At 49.3% G+C, this 18793-nt stretch overlaps 1 protein-coding gene across 2 annotated transcripts; it reads left to right on the top strand.

Annotated features, from left to right (window-relative positions):
* Positions 1-400: 400 nt before the first annotated feature.
* On the top strand, positions 401-18693 carry LOC136309467 (beta-defensin 106A-like). Of its 2 annotated transcripts, none has more exons than XR_010726274.1 (2): positions 401-505; positions 18498-18616. XR_010726274.1 is itself a non-coding variant. In XM_066237604.1 (2 exons), exons 1-2 carry the CDS (start codon positions 15635-15637, stop codon positions 18647-18649), a joined length of 201 nt encoding a protein of 66 aa, XP_066093701.1. In that variant the 3' UTR covers positions 18650-18693. The 2 variants fall into 2 exon arrangements, 1 of the variants encoding a protein (XP_066093701.1); XM_066237604.1 differs by lacking the exon at positions 401-505 and adding an exon at positions 15635-15683 and having other exon boundaries at positions 18498-18693.
* The last annotated feature ends 100 nt before the right edge of the window (positions 18694-18793 follow it).

The following is an 18793-nucleotide window of genomic DNA, read 5'->3' as shown; positions in this document are numbered from 1 at the left end:
CGGAGTCCCCGTCCCTGTCCCGGCATCCCCGCTCCTGTCCCGGCGTCCCCGCCCCTGTCCCGGCGTCCCGGCCCCTGTCCCAGCATCCCCGCCCCTGTCACAGTATCCCCGCTCCTGTCCCGGCGTCTCCGCCCCTGTCCCGGCGTCCCCGCCCCTGTCCCGGCATCCCCGCCCCTGTCCCAGCGTCCCCGCCCCTCTCCCGGCGTCCCCGCCCCTGTCACAGTGTCCCCGCCCCTGTCCCGGAGTCCCCGTCCCTGTCCCGGCATCCCCGCTCCTGTCCCGGGGTCCCCGCCCCTGTCCCGGCGTCCCCGCCCCTGTCCCGGCATCCCCGCCCCTGTCCCGGAGTCCCCGCCCCTGTCACAGCATCCCCGCCCCTCTCCCGGCGTCCCCGCCCCTGTAAGCTCCTCCTCCCTCCACCTGCATTCGCCAACAGCTGTGCTTTGCTGCCTTGGCCTGTTCTGCTCGCGGAGGAGGGAAGTATCGGCACTTTCTGCCTTAGAATCAGGTAAGACACGAAGTGATGCGGTCTTTCTGATCGGACCTGCTCTAGGGGAGGCCAGGCGTTATCTCTGGGAACCCATTTGTGGCGGAACTGGGACATCCATTGTCCCACCCATGACCCCGATAACCCTCTCCGGATATGTTTACACGCAGGGCTGATAGGCAGTGGGTACCCACTGGAACGGGCAAACTGATTCTCCCTGGCCGCGTGGGCGCTTCTCAGCCGGTGTGGGTCTGCCTGCCCCAGGCCTGTGCTGCACAGTGTCCTGGAGACGGTGGATGCCGTCTCTGCTTCAGGGTGCTGTTGGGTGACATTCTACCCGGCTGACAGTCTCAGAATTAAAACTCGGGACTCTGATGGCCTCGGTTGGAAGCCTCGCTTAGCACTTATTGTGACCGCTGGGCAAAGTGACTTACCATCTCACCTATGTCTCTGCTTCAGGACTGTAAAAGTGGTGGCTAGAATACCTACCTTCTAAGGATGTTCTGCAGGTTAAATGAGTTAACCTACATGGCGTTAACAGATGGCCTGATAGAGCCTACGCACTCAGTGACTAGGACCAATCTCACTTTTTCTCACTCTGAAATTCTGTCCAGACACTTTTAAATTTTGTGTTCAGTTACCCAAGAATATCTATTTCTGTTCTGTATGAGTACACACACACACACACACACACACACACACACACACACACCAGCAGATTACTCGTTAAGAACACTCTTCTGTAAGGGTGGTGAGTTGTCAATGAACGCCCGTGCTCCCTTAGGCGACCCCTCTTAGACCAGTGGCATACATTCGTCACACACTTCACTGGATTTCAGAAAGAGCCTGCCTGTAAGGGGTGGATGAGCATGTCCCCAGAGCAGTGCTCGGCGGCTGCTACAAGCTTAACCCTACGACCTTGGCTGAGGGATGACCGTGAGCTGACGGGAGTAACCACCAAGGTCCAAACCTCTCTGACCGAAATTACAGTCTAACAAAGAGAGTTCTCTGTGAAATGGGGAGTCCAAACATGACGTTGGGAGCAAGAGAAAAAGAAACAAGTTAGTGGAAGTAGAGGCCATTCTGTATCCACTGCTGCCCCCTGTGGCCCCCGTTGTCCCCAGAGGTCAGAGACAGCTGGCAGGCCAGACTTCCCGGAGGTGACCATTGCATGCACAAGGGGTGTGACTTACCTCCCAGGAACTGCGGGGAGTACTCGAATCCTGCCTGGCATCCTAAATTCAAAACAGAGCACATGTTGGAAATGGAAGTCAATGCAGGAAATAGAACTGTATAAAAAGCACTGTTCCCCACCCCACACATCTGCCAGGGACAGAGGTCACAAGGGTTGCATATTTATTCCACTTCAGAAGCTTAGCCCAGCTGGTAAACAAGGCAAAGTTAAAAAATAAATAAAATAAATAAAAAATTAAAAAAGAAAAGGATAGCTGTTTGCTCTTTTAGAGAATTCCACAGCAAGTTCAGGAGAAATTCCCGTGAGATGCCCAGTGAGGAGCTGACCACTGTTCTCAGTTCTAGGCTGACACAGGGAAGAATCCTCAAGTATCGAATGTCCCGCTCGGCCTCGTCCGAGTCCCACCCATCCTCATTTACCTGATGGCCCCTGAGCCAAAGTGAAGAAGATGACAAAGACAAAACACAGCATCTTCCTCCCTGGGCCCTTGCTGACGGAGGACTCGGCAGAAGGCTCAGGGTGTCTTCGAGGGGACCCGCAGGTCACTTATATTTGGAAGTCGTGGCGCTCTGCTCTTGGTCAGTGAACTGCATCAACAAAGAAGGCCCATTGACATGCTCCACTTCCCAGGTTCAAGGGCGGAGGACACGCTGTTTCATCGCCCTCGGCCTCCCTCAAGCCTTCTGTTTCGTGGGTCTGCCTGGGGTCCTGGAAAGAAGAGCCAGCCGGGAGCCAGAAGACCAGACCGGGCCATGCATGGCTGTGCCCGGTTCTCCTGGGTGGAAGACCAGACCGGGCCATGCATGGCTGTGCCCGGCTCTCCTGGGTGGAAGGCCAGACCGGGGGCATGCATGGCTGTGCCCGGCTCTCCTGGGTGGAAGACCAGACCGGGCCATGCATGGCTGTGCCCGGCTCTCCTGGGTGGAAGGCCAGACCGGGGGCATGCATGGCTGTGCCCGGCTCTCCTGGGTGGAAGGCCAGACCGGGGCATGCATGGCTGTGCCCGGTTCTCCTGGGTGGAAGACCAGACCGGGCCATGCATGGCTGTGCCCGGCTCTCCTGGGTGGAAGGCCAGACCGGGGGCATGCATGGCTGTGCCCGGCTCTCCTGGGTGGAAGGCCAGACCGGGGCATGCATGGCTGTGCCCGGCTCTCCTGGGTGGAAGGCCAGACCGGGGCATGCATGGCTGTGCCCGGCTCTCCTGGGTGGAAGGCCAGACCGGGAGCATGCATGGCTGTGCCGGCTCTCCTGGGTGGAAGACCAGACCAGGGCATGCATGGCTGTGCCGGCTCTCCTGGGTGGAAGACCAGACCGGGGCATGCATGGCTGTGTCGGCTCTCCTGGGTGGAAGACCAGACCGGGGCATGCATGGCTGTGCCGGCTCTCCTGGGTGGAAGACCAGACCAGGGCATGCATGGCTGTGCCGGCTCTCCTGGGGGTGGGAGCGTGCTCCTCCTCTCTCAGGTCAGACCCAGGGCCGCTCTGGAGAGAGCACAGGTCTCCCACCAGCCTGTCCAGGTTGCTGTGAGGTTCTGCTGTGGCGTGCTGAGGCCGACGTACCCCGACCCTCCGGAGGGCTTAGCGGGAGGCCTGGTCTGCGCTCTGGTCTGCGCTCCGCGAGGTGGACCGTGACCGTGACCCACTTTCGTCCGGGCTGTCTACAGACGGCACGAGGAGAGAGGAGGGACAGCAATCCAGGGAGCTCTCAGTCCCTGCGCCTGTGCCACCACCAGCCCAGCAGATCTAAGTCGGCACGACGGCGTCCTCGAGTTCTCTGAGGATGTGGGTATCCAGAGTATACAGTGTTCATGCCACTGCACCCCCCGAATCACCCCACCCTGACGCCTAGAACTACGCGAGGCTCCGCCCTGAGGTTTCTGGAATAAAAGACAGGACCGTTGACAAATGTAGACGCCGACGTCAGAGTAGTTTTATTAGGTACATGACCTTGAACAGGTTGCACATGGTTTTGAACCTCACTTCCCTCCTCTTGGGAATGAGGGTGTTATAACGACACGCCCCTCATAGGGCACCGGGGAGGATTAACGGAAATCACGCGTGTAAAGGGCTCATCAGTGTCTGGCTCCCGTGACTCGTCCTACATTCACGTCTGCCCCAGGCAGCTCTGAGCCCGGCTGCTCGCACCCTCTCTTCCGGGTACCCAGCTCCGTGGTGGACGCTTCCTGGCCCAGAGGGCGCGGCGCTGGCAGCTGCCCCGGGTCCCCAGGACTCGCGGTAGAGGGGAGCCTGAGGCCCTTCAGCATTCAGGCATCTGTAGCTGCCCGGAGGGGGCCGGTTTGCTGGGTCTGTGATGAGTGGGGTCCCCCTCGCTTTCCCCGCCTTGGGGTTTAATGCCCTGCACTCACAGTGTTGAAATTCCCAGGGTCACCCTTGATGGTAGGCTTTGTAATGAGGTCTGATGGGACGAGGAGCGTGCTCCAGGGAGCTCAGCTCCCATATGGTCCCCTGTCCCTTCTGTCCTTACCTTCTGGGAGGGTCCCAGCCCTGCCCCGGGAGCCCTGGGCCCACCTGGCCTCCTCCTTTCTGCTCCCTCCCTCCCAGCAGCCACTGCTCCGGCCATCCCATCGTCCTGGCTGGGACCTGGGCCCCAGGACACAGCAGGGCGTTGTCTCACCCTTCCCTGAGCCGACAGGGCCCCGGGCATGGGGCAGGCCTCCCCTCTCCTCTAACTCAGCACCTGCTGATTCCCCGCACAGAGGTCGGGCTCTCCCTGAGCCCCCCAGCCGCCACCGTGGGGGCCGGCCCAGGGGAGGGAGACAGGGCTGGGTGACTCTCTGGGGGTCAGGGCACACCGGTCCGCAGCGGCTGGCCAGAGGGGACAATTCAATAGGCCATGGGGCCCCGTCCTGGATGCAGAGTGTTGGGGGGGACCCCTCTAGGCACCTCAAGTATCCCCGTGCCCGAGGGAGTGGGGCATTAAGTAGCAGACAGACAGCTGGAGGGGAGGGCGGAGGACAGCTGGAAGCCCTGGGCTGGGCGGCCTCCCCCCTGCTTTGTAGCTTGGGACCCCACGCTTTCATTCTGTGCGTGGCGCTGGGGACATCGCGCGGTTGTCCTTGACCCGGAGCGAACTTTCAGTCTTAGGAAGTAAGATGACCGCTGGCCTCTGCAAACTGCCTCAGTTCAAAGGCCCTGTCCTGGAACTCACAAGGCCGCCTTGTTCTCTCATTGGCCAAACGGGGCATTCACCTCTTCAGCTCAGAGCCCCCGGGACTCTGGTTTCAAATCTAAATTCTCCCTCCGACTGCTTGAGCGTGGAGACAACAAGCATCTGTTCGGCCACGGGGGCCGGCCTGCTTGGCCTGCCTCCCACAGTCGCGCCCAGGCTGTGCTGACCGTAGATGAGACCAGCCCGGTACCCGTAAAGGACTCCAGACTGCTGTCCGCCTCTGAGCTCTCTGACCGCGAGCTCCCGCCTTGCCGGGGCGTGACATTGGTTAGACACCTCAGCCCCCTCTCTGATGCCCGTGTCCCCTGGGAGCTCCCCTGCTCTTCGGGGTGGTGGCCTCAAGTCACAGTCTCACAGCATGAGAGGGCCACCTCCTGGGAGGGCCACCCCCCTCACGCAACCTTGCGTAGGTTCAAACCGAGTCGCACCTGCCCTGTGTCACTGCCCCTTTCCTGATCGGACCCAAGTCCTGCAGCTCGCCACCCTCCTGTCCAGAGAAGCCACTCGGTCAGAGGCATCTTCCTTCCGTGATGAGGTGTGACCAGGAGGCTTGCGGCAGGCACAGCCCTCAGGAGAGCTAGGTGGCAGTCTGTGCAAACTCAGACACAACGCCGCGCGCTGCGGCCCAGACGCTCTGTCCCCCATGCCCCCCAAAACCCTAACGGTGCAATCCTACCTCCAGAGGTGACAGTGTTAGGAGGTGGGGCCCTTGGGGGGGGGTCAGTCAGGAGACAATCCCGCATGACTGAGATTCGTGTAGTGCCCTTATCCGAGAGATCCCAGCGACAGTGCTGTCCCCCGCCACCCTGGGTGGACATGGAGAGAAGTCCCAGCTGCAGCCCAGAGGAGGGTTCTCACGAGAGCCCCGCCAGATTCCCCCCCTGGTCTTGGACCTCCAGCCTCCAGATCTGGGAGACGCGAATGTCTGTGTTTCTAAGCCGCCCGCCCGGTCTGTGACGTCTCAGTCACGGCAGCCTGCCCAGATGGAGACGCGCCGTGCGTCCTGCGTTCAGAAGGGAAGCCACGTGGCACCCTAGCTTGTGTCCCTCCACTCGTTCCGGAAGGTCCGGCTATGGTGGCGGACGTACGTTCGCGGCGCGTGCTGACACAGACCCGCTTTGTACAAGCAGAGAGAAATGAGAGAACAAAGAGGACCACAAGAACCAGCCCGCCAAGACTCTCGGGGAGTCTGTCCTTTATCGCCGAGCTAGATCTATTTCAGTGAGGGGTGGAAGGGAAGAGAAGAAAATCTGCATTTTCTTTAAATTTATTTTACTTATTTATTTATTTTTTATTTATTCATTTTAGAGAGGAGAGGGAGGGACAGAGAGAGAGAGAGGAGAGAGAGAGAGAGAGAGAGAGAGAGGAGAGACAGAGAGAGAGAAGGGGGCGGAGCTGGAAGCATCAACTCCCATATGTGCCTTGACCAGGCAAGCCCAGGGTTTCGAACCGGCGACCTCAGCATTTCCAGGTCGACGCTTTATCCACTGCGCCACCACAGGTCAGGCCAGAAAATCTGCAGTTTCATTCTGTCATTCTTCACTGGGTTATTCATAATTTATATCCAGGATGCACAAAAAGTGCCTGACATTCCAGATGCTTCGCAATACACCCAAAGGTATGATTGAGTGAAAAATTGGCTAAATATATAACCAAACTCCGAAGGAAAAAGGGAGTAAGAAATGCTCCGCCTTCCTCACTAACCTAAACAGGGCGGCTTTCTCTGGTAACTGTGAATATAGAAACTGAGGCGGGCAAAGGGGGTGAATAGATCCAGGCTGCCGCGGCACAAACGGCCGAACCAGGCTGTGGCACACAGATCCAAGCCGAGGAAAATCTGATCCTGTGGCAACCCGGGCAATACAAGCTAACACTCGCGCCAAACCCAAACAAAGAAAGACAAGCGGAGCGGCCATTTTACCCGGTCTCCTGGTCGGTGCGCAGTTAGTGGGCGAGAATTTCTTCCTAGGCCCCGAGAGTGGGTGCCCGTGTTGCCCCACGGAGAGGCAGGGTCAGAGGCCTTTCTGTGGGCCGAGGACAGAGTCTCTGGGCAGCCCCAGCGCCCTGGGAAAGCCACGCACGGGAGGGAGTGAGAACTAATTCCAACGGTGGAGATTTTCCGTGCTGGTGAGGGTTTCACTCAGAGGGAACCGCGGCCGGCCTCATATCCTGGTGTGCGCGCGCAGATAAGGAGTGAGCGATTCCTCCGAGTGCCTCCGCAGTGCGCGCCCGTGTTATCGCAGAGAGGGGCAGAGTCAGGGGCCTTTGTGTGGGCCAAAGCGGAATCTCGAGCCGCCCCAGCGCCTTGCAAAAGCCGCGCACGGGGACGGAGCGAGACTCAATTCCAACGCTGCAACTTTTCCCTGCGGTTGGGGGTTTCACTCAGAGCGTGAGACTGCTGGCTGGATATCCTGGTCGCAGACAGTGAGTGAGAGTTTCCTCCAAGCGCCCCCCAGAAGTGGGCGCCCGCTTGTGTTACCGGACAGAGTGGCAGAGCCAGTGGTCTTTGAGTGGGCGGAAAGCCCGCCTGATTATGCTAGCAGCTCTGACTGACTGAGCCTTACCCAGAGCCCTGTGCTGAGTGGAAATAGAGTGGGGAGTTGCCAGCTCTTTGAGCCTCTTACTATCCAGGCAGAGGCAGCAGCAACCCCATAGCTGGATTATCAGGCTACTAATTGAGGAAGGAAAGACTAGGAGAAAGGCTCCAGGAACACGGACTCTCTCACTGTCGGAGCCTATAAATGCTAATGAGCCTCGACTCCCACGAGACTAAAGCACAATACATGACATTGCCATAGAGACTTATCAACTGCAAGCCTCTACCTGAGCGTGCCAAAGGGGCAGAACCCGGGGTACAGAGTCACCGACCAGGAAGAGGGAGAGAAAAGAAAAAGCAAGAAGATAACCTCTCAAAATCAAGAATAATCTGCAGACTTTATAACCTATCACATTTTATTATATTTGTTCGTTTGTTTCTCTTATCTTCATTCTTGATACTTTTTTTTCTTCCTCCAATTTGGCCGATTAACTCTCTACTGGTCTTACTCTCTCCTCTCCTTGAACTACACTACCCATAAGTGTTACATCTCCCATTATCTTTTCTCTTCGCTTCCTTTCTCTCTATGAGGGTTGCACTCCAAAACCCTTAACTCTCTCTCTCTCTCCTTTCTTTTTTCTTCTTTTAGTGGTTCCCTCTTTTTTTTTCTCTCTCTCTCTTTCTTTTCTCCCTCTATATTAGTTTCTTCCTTTCTCCTTTACATCTCCTCTCATTCAAACCTCAATAACAAACAAATTATCTTATCTGGGACTCAAGCCTATGTTTGTGGCATTTTGGGGTTTTTTTACTTCACCTTTTTAACTCACTAGCAGTGCTCCCATCCCTGGCTCTCCATATTATCTAGTTCTTGTTCCACTAAATACAATAGTAAGTTTTTAATTTGTCCCCCCATTTTTCCGTTTTCCTCTTATTCCTCTCATCATAACTCTTAGACAACCAACACCTAAAAGCAAATCATTTTATTCTTGACTCAAATTTTTTCCTTATTTGCTTTTTGTGGGTCCATACCGCCACCCCCCCTTTTTTTTTTCCTTTTTTTTTCTTTTTTTTTTTTTTTCCCCTTTATTACTTTTCCCCAATTCAGGACCTCCATCACAGGCATTGTTTGTTATAATTCACAGTTCACCACAAGATTTTCTCAAGAAAAAGGGGAGAGGAGAGGAAAAAAGGAGGGGGGGGAATAATTTCCCTTTTTAAAAAAAATTTTATTTTATTTTTCTTTATTTCATTATTAATTTTTTTTAAAAAAAAACTCTTTTTGATTTTTTATTTTTTTTAACTTTTATTCTTTATTAAATCTCATTAATACTATCAACAAAACCACCCTCAGATGCCATTAAGGAAGAGAAAATCGAATATCATGGATACAAAAGAAAGAGAGGTAACACAGCTAGATGAGGAAAAATCTATGGAGAAAAAATTTAATATATTGGAAACCTTGGAGCTAAATGACAGAGAATTCAAGATAGAAATCCTAAAAATCCTCCGAGATATACAAGAAAACACAGAAAGGCAATATAGGGAGCTCAGAAAACAACTCAATGAACACAAAGAATATATGTCCAAGGAAATTGAAACTATAAAAACAAATCAAACAGAGATGAAAAACTCAATTCACGAGCTGAAAAACGAAGTAACAAGCTTAGCTAATAGAACAGGTCAGATAGAAGAGAGGATTAGTGAAATAGAAGACAAGCAACTTGAGGCACAACAGAGAGAAGAAGAAAGAGACTCAAAAATTAAAAAAAATGAGATAGCCCTACAAGAATTATCTGACTCCATCAAAAAGAATAACATAAGAATAATAGGTATATCAGAGGGAGAAGAGAGAGAAAATGGAATGGAGAACATACTCAAACAAATAATAGATGAGAACTTCCCAAGCCTGTGGAAAGAACTAAAGCCTCAAGTTCAAGAAGCAAACAGAACTCCAAGTTTTCTTAACCCCAACAAACCTACTCCAAGGCATATCATAATGAAATTGACACAAACCAACAGCAAAGAAAAGATTCTCAAGGCAGCCAGGGAAAAGAAGAATACAACATATAAAGGAAGGCCCATTAGATTATCATCAGATTTCTCAGCAGAAACTCTACAAGCTAGAAGAGAGTGGACCCCAATATTTAAAGTCCTGAAAGAGAGGAACTTTCAGCCACGAATACTATACCCATCAAAGCTATCCTTCAAATACGAAGGAGAAATAAAAACATTCACAGATACAGAAAAGATGAGGGAATTTATAATCAGAAAACCCCCACTCCAGGAATTACTAAAGGGGGTTCTCCAATCAGATACAAAGAACAAAAAAAAAACAGAGCCACAAGTAAAAGCTCCAAGAAGAACACAATAAAACCAAATTTAAACTGTGACAACAACAAAAAGAAAGAGGGGGAGAAGATGGAGATTAACAGTAGCAAAGGACGATGGAGTGCAAAAGTCCTCACAAAATAGTTTGCTACAATGAACAGGGTAGGGACCCTTTTCATTACTCAAAGGTAACCACCATTGAAAAAACCACCACAGAAGCACATGAGATAAAAAAGATAGCAACAGAGGAAAGATGTATGGAATACAACCAAATAAAAAGAAAAGATAGAAAAACGAAAGAGAAGGATCAAACAAGACACAAAACTAACAGAAAGCAAGATATAAAATGGCAATAGGGAACTCACAAGTATCAATAATTACACTAAATGTAAACGGATTAAACTCACCAATAAAAAGGCACAGAGTAGCAGAATGGATTAAAAAAGAAAATCCAACTGTATGCTGCCTACAGGAAACTCATCTAAGTAACAAGGATAAAAACAAATTCAAAGTGAAAGGCTGGAAAACAATACTCCAAGCAAATAACATCCAAAAAAAAGCAGGTGTAGCAATACTCATATCGGATAATGCTGACTACAAGACAGGAAAAGTACTCAGAGACAAAAATGGCCATTTCATAATGGCTAAGGGGACACTGAATCAAGAAGACATAACAATTCTTAATATATATGCACCAAACCAAGGAGCACCAAAATATATAAGACAGCTACTTATTGATCTTAAAACAAAAACTGACAAAAATACAATCATACTTGGAGACCTCAATACACCGCTGACGGCTCTAGATCGGTCATCCAAACAGAGAATCAACAAAGACATAGTGGCCTTAAACAAAACACTAGAGCACCTGGATATGATAGACATCTACAGGACATTTCATCCCAAAGTGACTGAGTATACATTTTTCTCCAGTGTACATGGATCATTCTCAAGAATTGACCATATGTTGGGCCACAAAAACAACATCAGCAAATTTAGAAAAATTGAAGTTGTACCAAGCATATTTTCTGATCATAAAGCCTTGAAACTAGAATTCAACTGCAAAAAAGAGGAAAAAAATCCCACAAAAATGTGGAAACTAAACAACATACTTTTAAAAAATGAATGGGTCAAAGAAGAAATAAGTGCAGAGATCAAAAGATATATACAGACTAATGAAAATGACAATACGACATATCAGAATCTATGGGATGCAGCAAAAGCAGTGATAAGAGGGAAGTTCATATCGCTTCAGGCATATATGAACAAACAAGAGAGAGCCCAAGTGAACCACTTAACTTCCCACCTTAAGGAACTAGAAAAAGAAGAACAAAGACAACCCAAAACCAGCCGAAGAAAGGAAATAATAAAAATCAGAGCAGAAATAAATGAATTAGAGAACAGAAAAACTATAGAAAAAATTAATAGAACAAGGAGCTGGTTCTTTGAAAAGATCAACAAAATTGACAAACCCTTGGCAAGACTTACCAAGGAAAAAAGAGAAAGAACTCATATAAACAAAATCCAAAATGAAAGAGGAGAAATCACCACGGACACTGTAGATATACAAAGAATTATTGTAGAATACTATGAAAAACTTTATGCCACTAAATTCAACAACCTAGAAGAAATGGATAAATTCCTAGAAAAATACAACCTTCTTAGACTGAGTCAAGAAGAAGCAGAAAGCCTAAACAGACCTATCAGTAGAGAAGAAATAGAAAAAAACATTAAAAACCTCCCCAAAAATAAAAGTCCAGGCCCTGACGGCTATACCAGCGAATTTTATCAAACATTCAAAGACGACTTGGTTCCTATTCTACTCAAAGTCTTCCAAAAAATTGAAGAAGAAGCAATACTTCCAAACACATTTTATGAGGCCAACATAACCCTCATCCCAAAACCAGGCAAGGATGGCACAAAAAAAGAAAACTACAGACCAACATCTCTAATAAATACAGATGCTAAAATACTAAACAAAATACTAGCAAATCGAATACAACAACATATTAAAAAAATAATACATCATGATCAAGTGGGATTCATCCCAGAATCTCAAGGATGGTTCAACATACGTAAAACGGTTAATGTAATACACCATATCAACAAAACAAAGAACAAAAACCACATGATCTTATCAATAGATGCAGAAAAGGCTTTTGATAAAATACAACACAATTTTATGTTTAAGACTCTCAACAAAATGGGTATAGAAGGAAAATATCTCAACATGATAAAGGCCATATATGATAAACCATCAGCTAACATCATATTAAATGGCACTAAACTGAAGGCTTTCCCCCTTAAATCAGGAACAAGACAGGGTTGTCCACTCTCTCCACTCTTATTTAATGTGGTACTAGAGGTTCTCGCCACAGCATTCAGACAAGACAAAGAAATAAAAGGCATCCATATCGGAAAAGAAGAAGTAAAGGTATCACTTTTTGCAGATGATATGATCCTATATATCAAAAACCCCAAAGAATCCACAAAAAGACTACTAGAAACAATAAGCCAATACAGTAAGGTCGCAGGATACAAAATTAACATACAGAAGTCAATAGCCTTTCTATATGCCAACAATGAAACAACTGAGAAGGAACTCAAAAGAATAATCCCCTTCACGATTGCAACAAAAAAATTAAAATACTTAGGAATAAACATAACAAAGAATGTAAAGGACTTATATAATGAAAACTATAAACCATTGTTAAGGGAAATCGAAAAAGATATAATGAGATGGAAGAATATACCTTGTTCTTGGCTAGGAAGAATAAATATAATCAAGATGGCTATATTACCCAAAGCAATATACAAATTTAATGCAATTCCCATCAAACTTCCAATGACGTTTTTTAAAGAAATAGAGCAAAAAATCATCAGATTTGTATGGAACTATAAAAAACCCCGAATAGCCAAAGCAATCCTAAAGAAAAAGAATGAAGCTGGGGGCATAACAATACCTGACTTCAAACTCTATTATAGGGCCACGACAATCAAAACAGCATGGTATTGGCAGAAAAATAGACACTCAGACCAATGGAACAGAATAGAAAGTCCAGAAATAAAACCACATATATATAGTCAAATAATTTTTGATAAAGGGGCCAACAACACACAATGGAGAAAAGAAAGCCTCTTCAATAAATGGTGCTGGGAAAACTGGAAAGCCACATGCAAAAGAATGAAACTGGACTACAGTCTCTCTCCCTGTACAAAAATTAACTCAAAATGGATCAAAGATCTAAACATAAGACCTGAAACAATTAAGTACATAGAAGAAGACATAGGTACTCAACTCATGGACCTGGGTTTTAAAGAGCATTTTATGAATTTGACTCCAATGGCAAGAGAAGTGAAGGCAAAAATTAATGAATGGGACTCCATCAGACTAAGAAGTTTTTGCTCAGCAAGAGAAACTGATAACAAAGTAAACAGACAGCCAACTAAATGGGAAATGATATTTTCAAACAACAGCTCAGATAAGGGCCTAATATCCAAAATATACAAAGAACTCATAAAACTCAACAACAAACAAACAAACAATCCAATAAAAAAATGGGAAGAGGATATGAATAGACACTTCTCCCAGGAAGAAATACAAATGGCCAACAGATATATGAAAAGATGCTCATCTTCTTTAGCTATTAGAGAAATGCAAATCAAAATGGCAATGAGATACCACCTCACACCTGTTCGATTAGCTGTTATTAGCAAGTCAGGTAATAGCAAATGTTGGAGAGGCTGTGGAGAAAAAGGAACCCTCATACACTGTTGGTGGGAATGTAAAGTAGTACAACCATTATGGAAGAAAGTATGGTGGTTCCTCAAAAAACTGAAAATAGAACTACCTTATGACCCAGCAATCCCTCTACTGGGTATATATCCCCAAAACTCAGAAACATTGATACGTAAATACACATGCAGCCCCATGTTTATTGCAGCATTGTTCACAGTGGCCAGGACATGGAAACAACCAAAAAGCCCATCAATAGATGACTGGATAAAGAAGATGTGGCACATATACACTATGGAATACTACTCAGCCATAAGAAATGATGACATCAGAACATTTACAGCAAAATGGTGGGATCTTGATAACATGATACGAAGCGAAATAAGTAAATCAGAAAAAACCAGGAACTGTATTATTCCATACGTAGGTGGGACATAATACTGAAACTAAGAGACATTGACAAGAGTGTGGTGGTTACGGGGGGGAGGGGGGAATGGGAGAGGGATAGGGGGTGGGGAGGGGCACAAAGAAAACAAGATAGAAGGTGACAGAGGACAATCTGACTTTGGGTGGTGGGTATGCAACATAATTGAACGACAAGATAACCTGGACTTGTTATCTTTGAATATATGTATCCTGATTTATTGATGTCACCCCATTAAAAAAATAAAATTATAAAAAAAAAAAAAAAAAAAAAAAAAAAAAAAAAAAGTGCCTGACAAAGATGTCATGGTGACCAAGGCTAAGGATAGACGGGACATTCTTTAATAGTCCTTTTTTTTTTTTTTTTTCATTTTTCTGAAGCTGGAAACAGGGAGAGACAGTCAGACAGACTCCCACATGCGCCCGACCGGGATCCACCCGGCATGCCCACCATGGGGCGATGCTCTGCCCATCCTGGGGGTCGCCATATTGCGACCAGAGCCACTCCAGCATCTGAGGCAGAGGCCACAGAGCCATCCCCAGCGCCCGGGCCATCTTTGCTCCAATGGAGCCTTGGCTGCGGGAGGGGAAGAGAGAGACAGAGAGGAAGGCGCGGCGGAGGGATGGAGAAGCAAATGGGTGCTTCTCCTGTGTGCCCTGGCCGGGAATCGAACCCGGGTCCTCCGCACGCAAGGCCTACTTTTCTTTTTTTTAAATGAAATTTCTCATTGTGGTATAATTTTAGAGTTACTGAGAAGTTGCAAAGACAGCACAGAGGTCTCATGTACCCTCCCCCACCCGCCCCTTAGGTAATACCCATGTTAATAATTACTCATGTTAATGACCCTAGTGTATGCTCTTCTGTAAGATTTTGAAGGATATTTAGATTTATATACACTTGTTAGATACATATGATGAATATACACGTCTCTAACAACGAAAATACTGTATCTATGAAATCTCAGTCAAATCCCCCAGTAAGCTCACCGCTTCCCCGGGAGCTTGTTTGAGAAGAAGATGACTGACGTGTGTAGCATTTTGAGTGTGCTACACACTGGGAAGAGTCACATCTTCAAAAATAAGTGGTGATCTGTGTGGCAGTGAAGCAATTTGCCAAGTGCGGGCAGCTCATAAATGCCGGAGCAGGGGCGCACACTCCCTCCGCGCTCTGGGCATCCGCTCCGCACGCCCCCTGTGCGGGGCGCACACTCCCTCCACGCCCTGGGCACCCGCTTCGCACGCCCCCCCCCCCCCCCCCCCCCCCCCCCCGTGCGGGGCGCACACTCCCTCCGCGCGCTGGGCACCCGGTCCGCACGCTCCCCGTGCACCATCACACAGGTGTCCTCGTCCACGTGTGAGCGCACCGAGGCTGTGAAGGGGCACAGGTGGGCTTAGAAACCCTAACTACCAGGTTCCAGGTCTCGCGTTCTTGCTGACTCCCATGCCTACGCTTGGCCGTCGATGCGCATCCTGCTCTTATCTTTCCTACAGCCCCATTTTCTCTCTTGGGAACATTCCAGAATAAAAAATCAAAAACCAAACAAAGAGAACACAGCCCTGGTGAGCTGCAGACTGACACCCACCGAGCTGCGTGGGTTCCCGGGCTGCACAGCGCCGAGATGCTGCGGACACGCCTCACCGATCAAGACGGCATTCGTCCTGGGCCATCTTATAAACGCGGGTATTGGCTTCGTTTTCCTTTTTCACGGATGCTGAGCTGATCTCTCAAGACCCTGCAAGTCATGAGGCTGTTTCTCTTTCTCTTTGCTGTTCTCTTCCTTCTGGCCCCAGGTAAAGTGAGCCCCTTTGCAGGAAGGGCATCGGAGGGGGGGGGGGGGCTCCGGGAGAGAGGGTCTGCCTCAGGGAGGACTGAGGGCCACTCCAGAGCCCAAAGGCGCCCGGGGTCCCCCTGCAGGGCACTGCTGGCTAGAGGGGCGGCTTTCCCCTCCTGCCTCTTCTGTGAACCCTCCGCGTGTTCTGTTGTTAGCGAGGAGGGGGCGTCACAGGTTTGCAGAGACACAGCTCCGCCCGCAAAGAGGCCTTCTCATCCCTAGCCTCGTGCTCACGAACCCAAAGAAAAATTTGCCCTAATAATAATAATAATAACAATAATAATAATAGTAGTAGTAGTTAAAAGCCAGGGTAGCCATCTAGGAATATTTTAAACACTAGTTGTGATAGATAGGAAGACAGGTAAGAAAGAAAGATAGAGGAAGAGATGCCAGACAGGAAAGAAGCTTAAAGAGGGTGTTCATGCCAGCCGTGCCTCAGTCACACACCATCCAGGGGGGGTAGGGTGACAAGGACTTCCCCCAGTGAAATGCATTTAGTTCTCCGATGCCTGTGCCCTACTTCTGACTGAGTGACATGCAGAGCAACTCTTCGGTATGGAAGGACCGTGGGACATCTACTTTGCAGATACAGATAGTGAGGCTCAGAGAGGCTAAGCCGGGGTTCCCCAAACTACGGCCCCCTGAGGCCATTTATCCGGCCCCCGCCGCACCTCTTTCATTGGTGGTCAGTGAGAGAGCACTGTATGTGGTGGCACCGCAAAGCCCGGCGTCGCCCACGTACAGTAGTACTTCCAGTGACGCAGGACGCACGTGTCACGGCTCAGGAAGTGCATCATATCACTTGTTACGGCTAGCAGTGACAAATATGAAACTGGACATTGACCATCTCATTAGCCAAAAGCAGGCCCATAGTTCCCATTGAAATACTCATCAGTTTGTTGATTTAAATTTACTTGTTCTTTATTTTAAATATTGTATTTGTTCCCGTTTTGTTTTTTTACTTTAAAATAAGATCTGTGCAGTGTGCATAGGGATTTGTTCATAGTTTTTTTTTAATAGTCCGGCCCTCCAACGGTCTGAGGGACAGTGAACTGGCCCTCTGTGTAAAACGTTTGGGGACCCCTGGGCTAAGCCGTGACACAAAGTCCTACGGATAAGCAGGAGTGAGCCAGGACATGAGCCCAACCCGTGTCTGGCCACAGTGGGGGGCCACCATCTTTCCCAGTCAGAACTCTGGCCACTTCTCCCTGCTCCTGGGGGACCTCCTCCAAATGAAAGTCCAAGAGGAGACTCACCCCAGGTTAGTCTTCCCAGAGAGCAGAAGAAAGGGCTTTGCGGAGTTCTAAAGCAGTGATTTTCAACTTTTTTTTTTTTTTCATGGCACAAACACACACTAATTACTAAGGTCAGTGCCCCTGACTAAATACAACCATTTTCATCTCATGGCACAAATAAATTAGTTACTAAAGAAGAAGAGGTCAGGGCCTCTTTTTCTTTAGTAATTAGTTTATGAGTGCGTGAGAAACAAAGGTTGAATCTGAAGGAGTCCGCATTCGTCCCGGATGCGAGGGAGTCCTCCCGTGCAGGGCTCCGAGTCCTCCTCCCCACCCGCACGCCTCCGTGTGAGTGGATCTGCGATGAGCCTGTGCACATAGACTCCGAGTCAAGGACGCGGTATCATGTTCAGTTCACTCGCGCCTTTGTAGTCAACACAATAAAGACTGCACTGTGGACAGTCATCTAAGAGAAGCGCATGGACTCTCACTGAGGAATGTGTCTGAGGCACACACACCTGCACACACGGAGTTCACAGTCACCTCTGGAGGGCTGTCTGTCTGTGACGCTCTGCTAGGAACCTTGCGGACACAAAGCCTCTCTCTTTCCGGGGGCTGTCTTTTCCCCGCCCGTCACTGTGCACTGAACCCAGTACAATTCGAACCTCTTACAAGTTAAGAAAGAGTATGGAGCCCTTCAGAGGGAGCATGGTTCACTGAGCTGTCAGATACTGCAGTATTTGTCCTTGCGAACTTCCCTGCTCCGAGAGGTCCGGCTGGTGCACGGGCTGGCACTGGCCCGTCTGGTTTGCTGTTATGTCCAAGTTGTATGTTGACATTAATTGCAACTCGTGTCCCTCTGGCTCTTCCATTACACATACCCCAATTCAGCAGCTCTATGACCGGGCTTCTGGTCTGCTGTCTTTAATGTGAACCCGGCTGGCTGCTCTTAGGGCGGCTGCTGATCAAGTCCTCAGGCCAGAACTGGTCCTCTGCGCAGACGAGCACAAGAGACGGCTCGGAAAGCCGCCCCAACGTCTCCTCCCACGTTCGCAGCTGACGGAAGTGGAGGAGAGATCAGACTGACTCTTAACAAGCGGCCTCTTGACTTCCGTCCATCTCCGTAAACTTTTTCCTGCTGATAATATACACATGTTCTTTTACCCCAGCCTCGGGCTGTCCCCCCATCTCAGACTGTGTTCCCCTCTCACCTGGTAGACTGTGCTGGGAAAGCTTCTGACTCTGAACATGTTTAGAAGAACAGTTGATAATCAGCGCCCCCCCCCCCCCCTACACAAATGGTAATAAAAGAACAATAACTTCTGTGTCCCAGAGCTCCCGAAACACTGGGAGACAAATCTGTTCTTCCTGGTCTGAAAAACCCGGTGGGAAACACTTTCCCTGCCGTCTCCCCAACCGGCAGGAGGAGGCGGGAGGTCAGCTCACAGAGCCCTCACCCACTGGGTCCCCAGCTGACTGTGCCCGGCATCCTGCTGGCCCGAGACAAGAGTTAATCTGCGGCACCTTCCCTTCTGCAGCCAGGAACACGTTCTTTGACGAAAGGTGCTCCAAGCTTAAAGGGAGATGCGTGCCGACCTGCAAGAAAAACGAAGAGCTCGTTGCTCTCTGCCAGAAGTCCCTGAAGTGCTGCATGACCCTCCAGCCGTGTAGCCATGATGAAGACAAATGATCAACACCGGAGACCGGAGACCAGGCTCCCGGGTGCGCCGCGGGACCCAGCTGCCTCTTCTCACCCTGGCCTCCTCCCCGGGACATGTCAATAAAAATGAATGACCGGCTGTACCAACTTGTCAAGTGCTTCACTTAGACGGGG

Source organism: Saccopteryx bilineata, chromosome 6 (genome assembly GCF_036850765.1).
Source record: "Saccopteryx bilineata isolate mSacBil1 chromosome 6, mSacBil1_pri_phased_curated, whole genome shotgun sequence".
NCBI lineage: Eukaryota > Metazoa > Chordata > Mammalia > Chiroptera > Emballonuridae > Saccopteryx > Saccopteryx bilineata.
This window is presented reverse-complemented; position numbering and strand designations above follow the sequence as displayed.

Excerpts from the sequence above, each read along its gene's own strand:
- LOC136309467 (XM_066237604.1), top strand. The coding sequence starts at position 15,635 with ATGAGGCTGTTTCTCTTTCTCTTTGCTGTTCTCTTCCTTCTGGCCCCA. Across the intron at positions 15,684-18,497 it reads TCTCTTCCTTCTGGCCCCAG|CCAGGAACACGTTCTTTGAC; the intron begins GTAAAGTGAGCC and ends TCCCTTCTGCAG.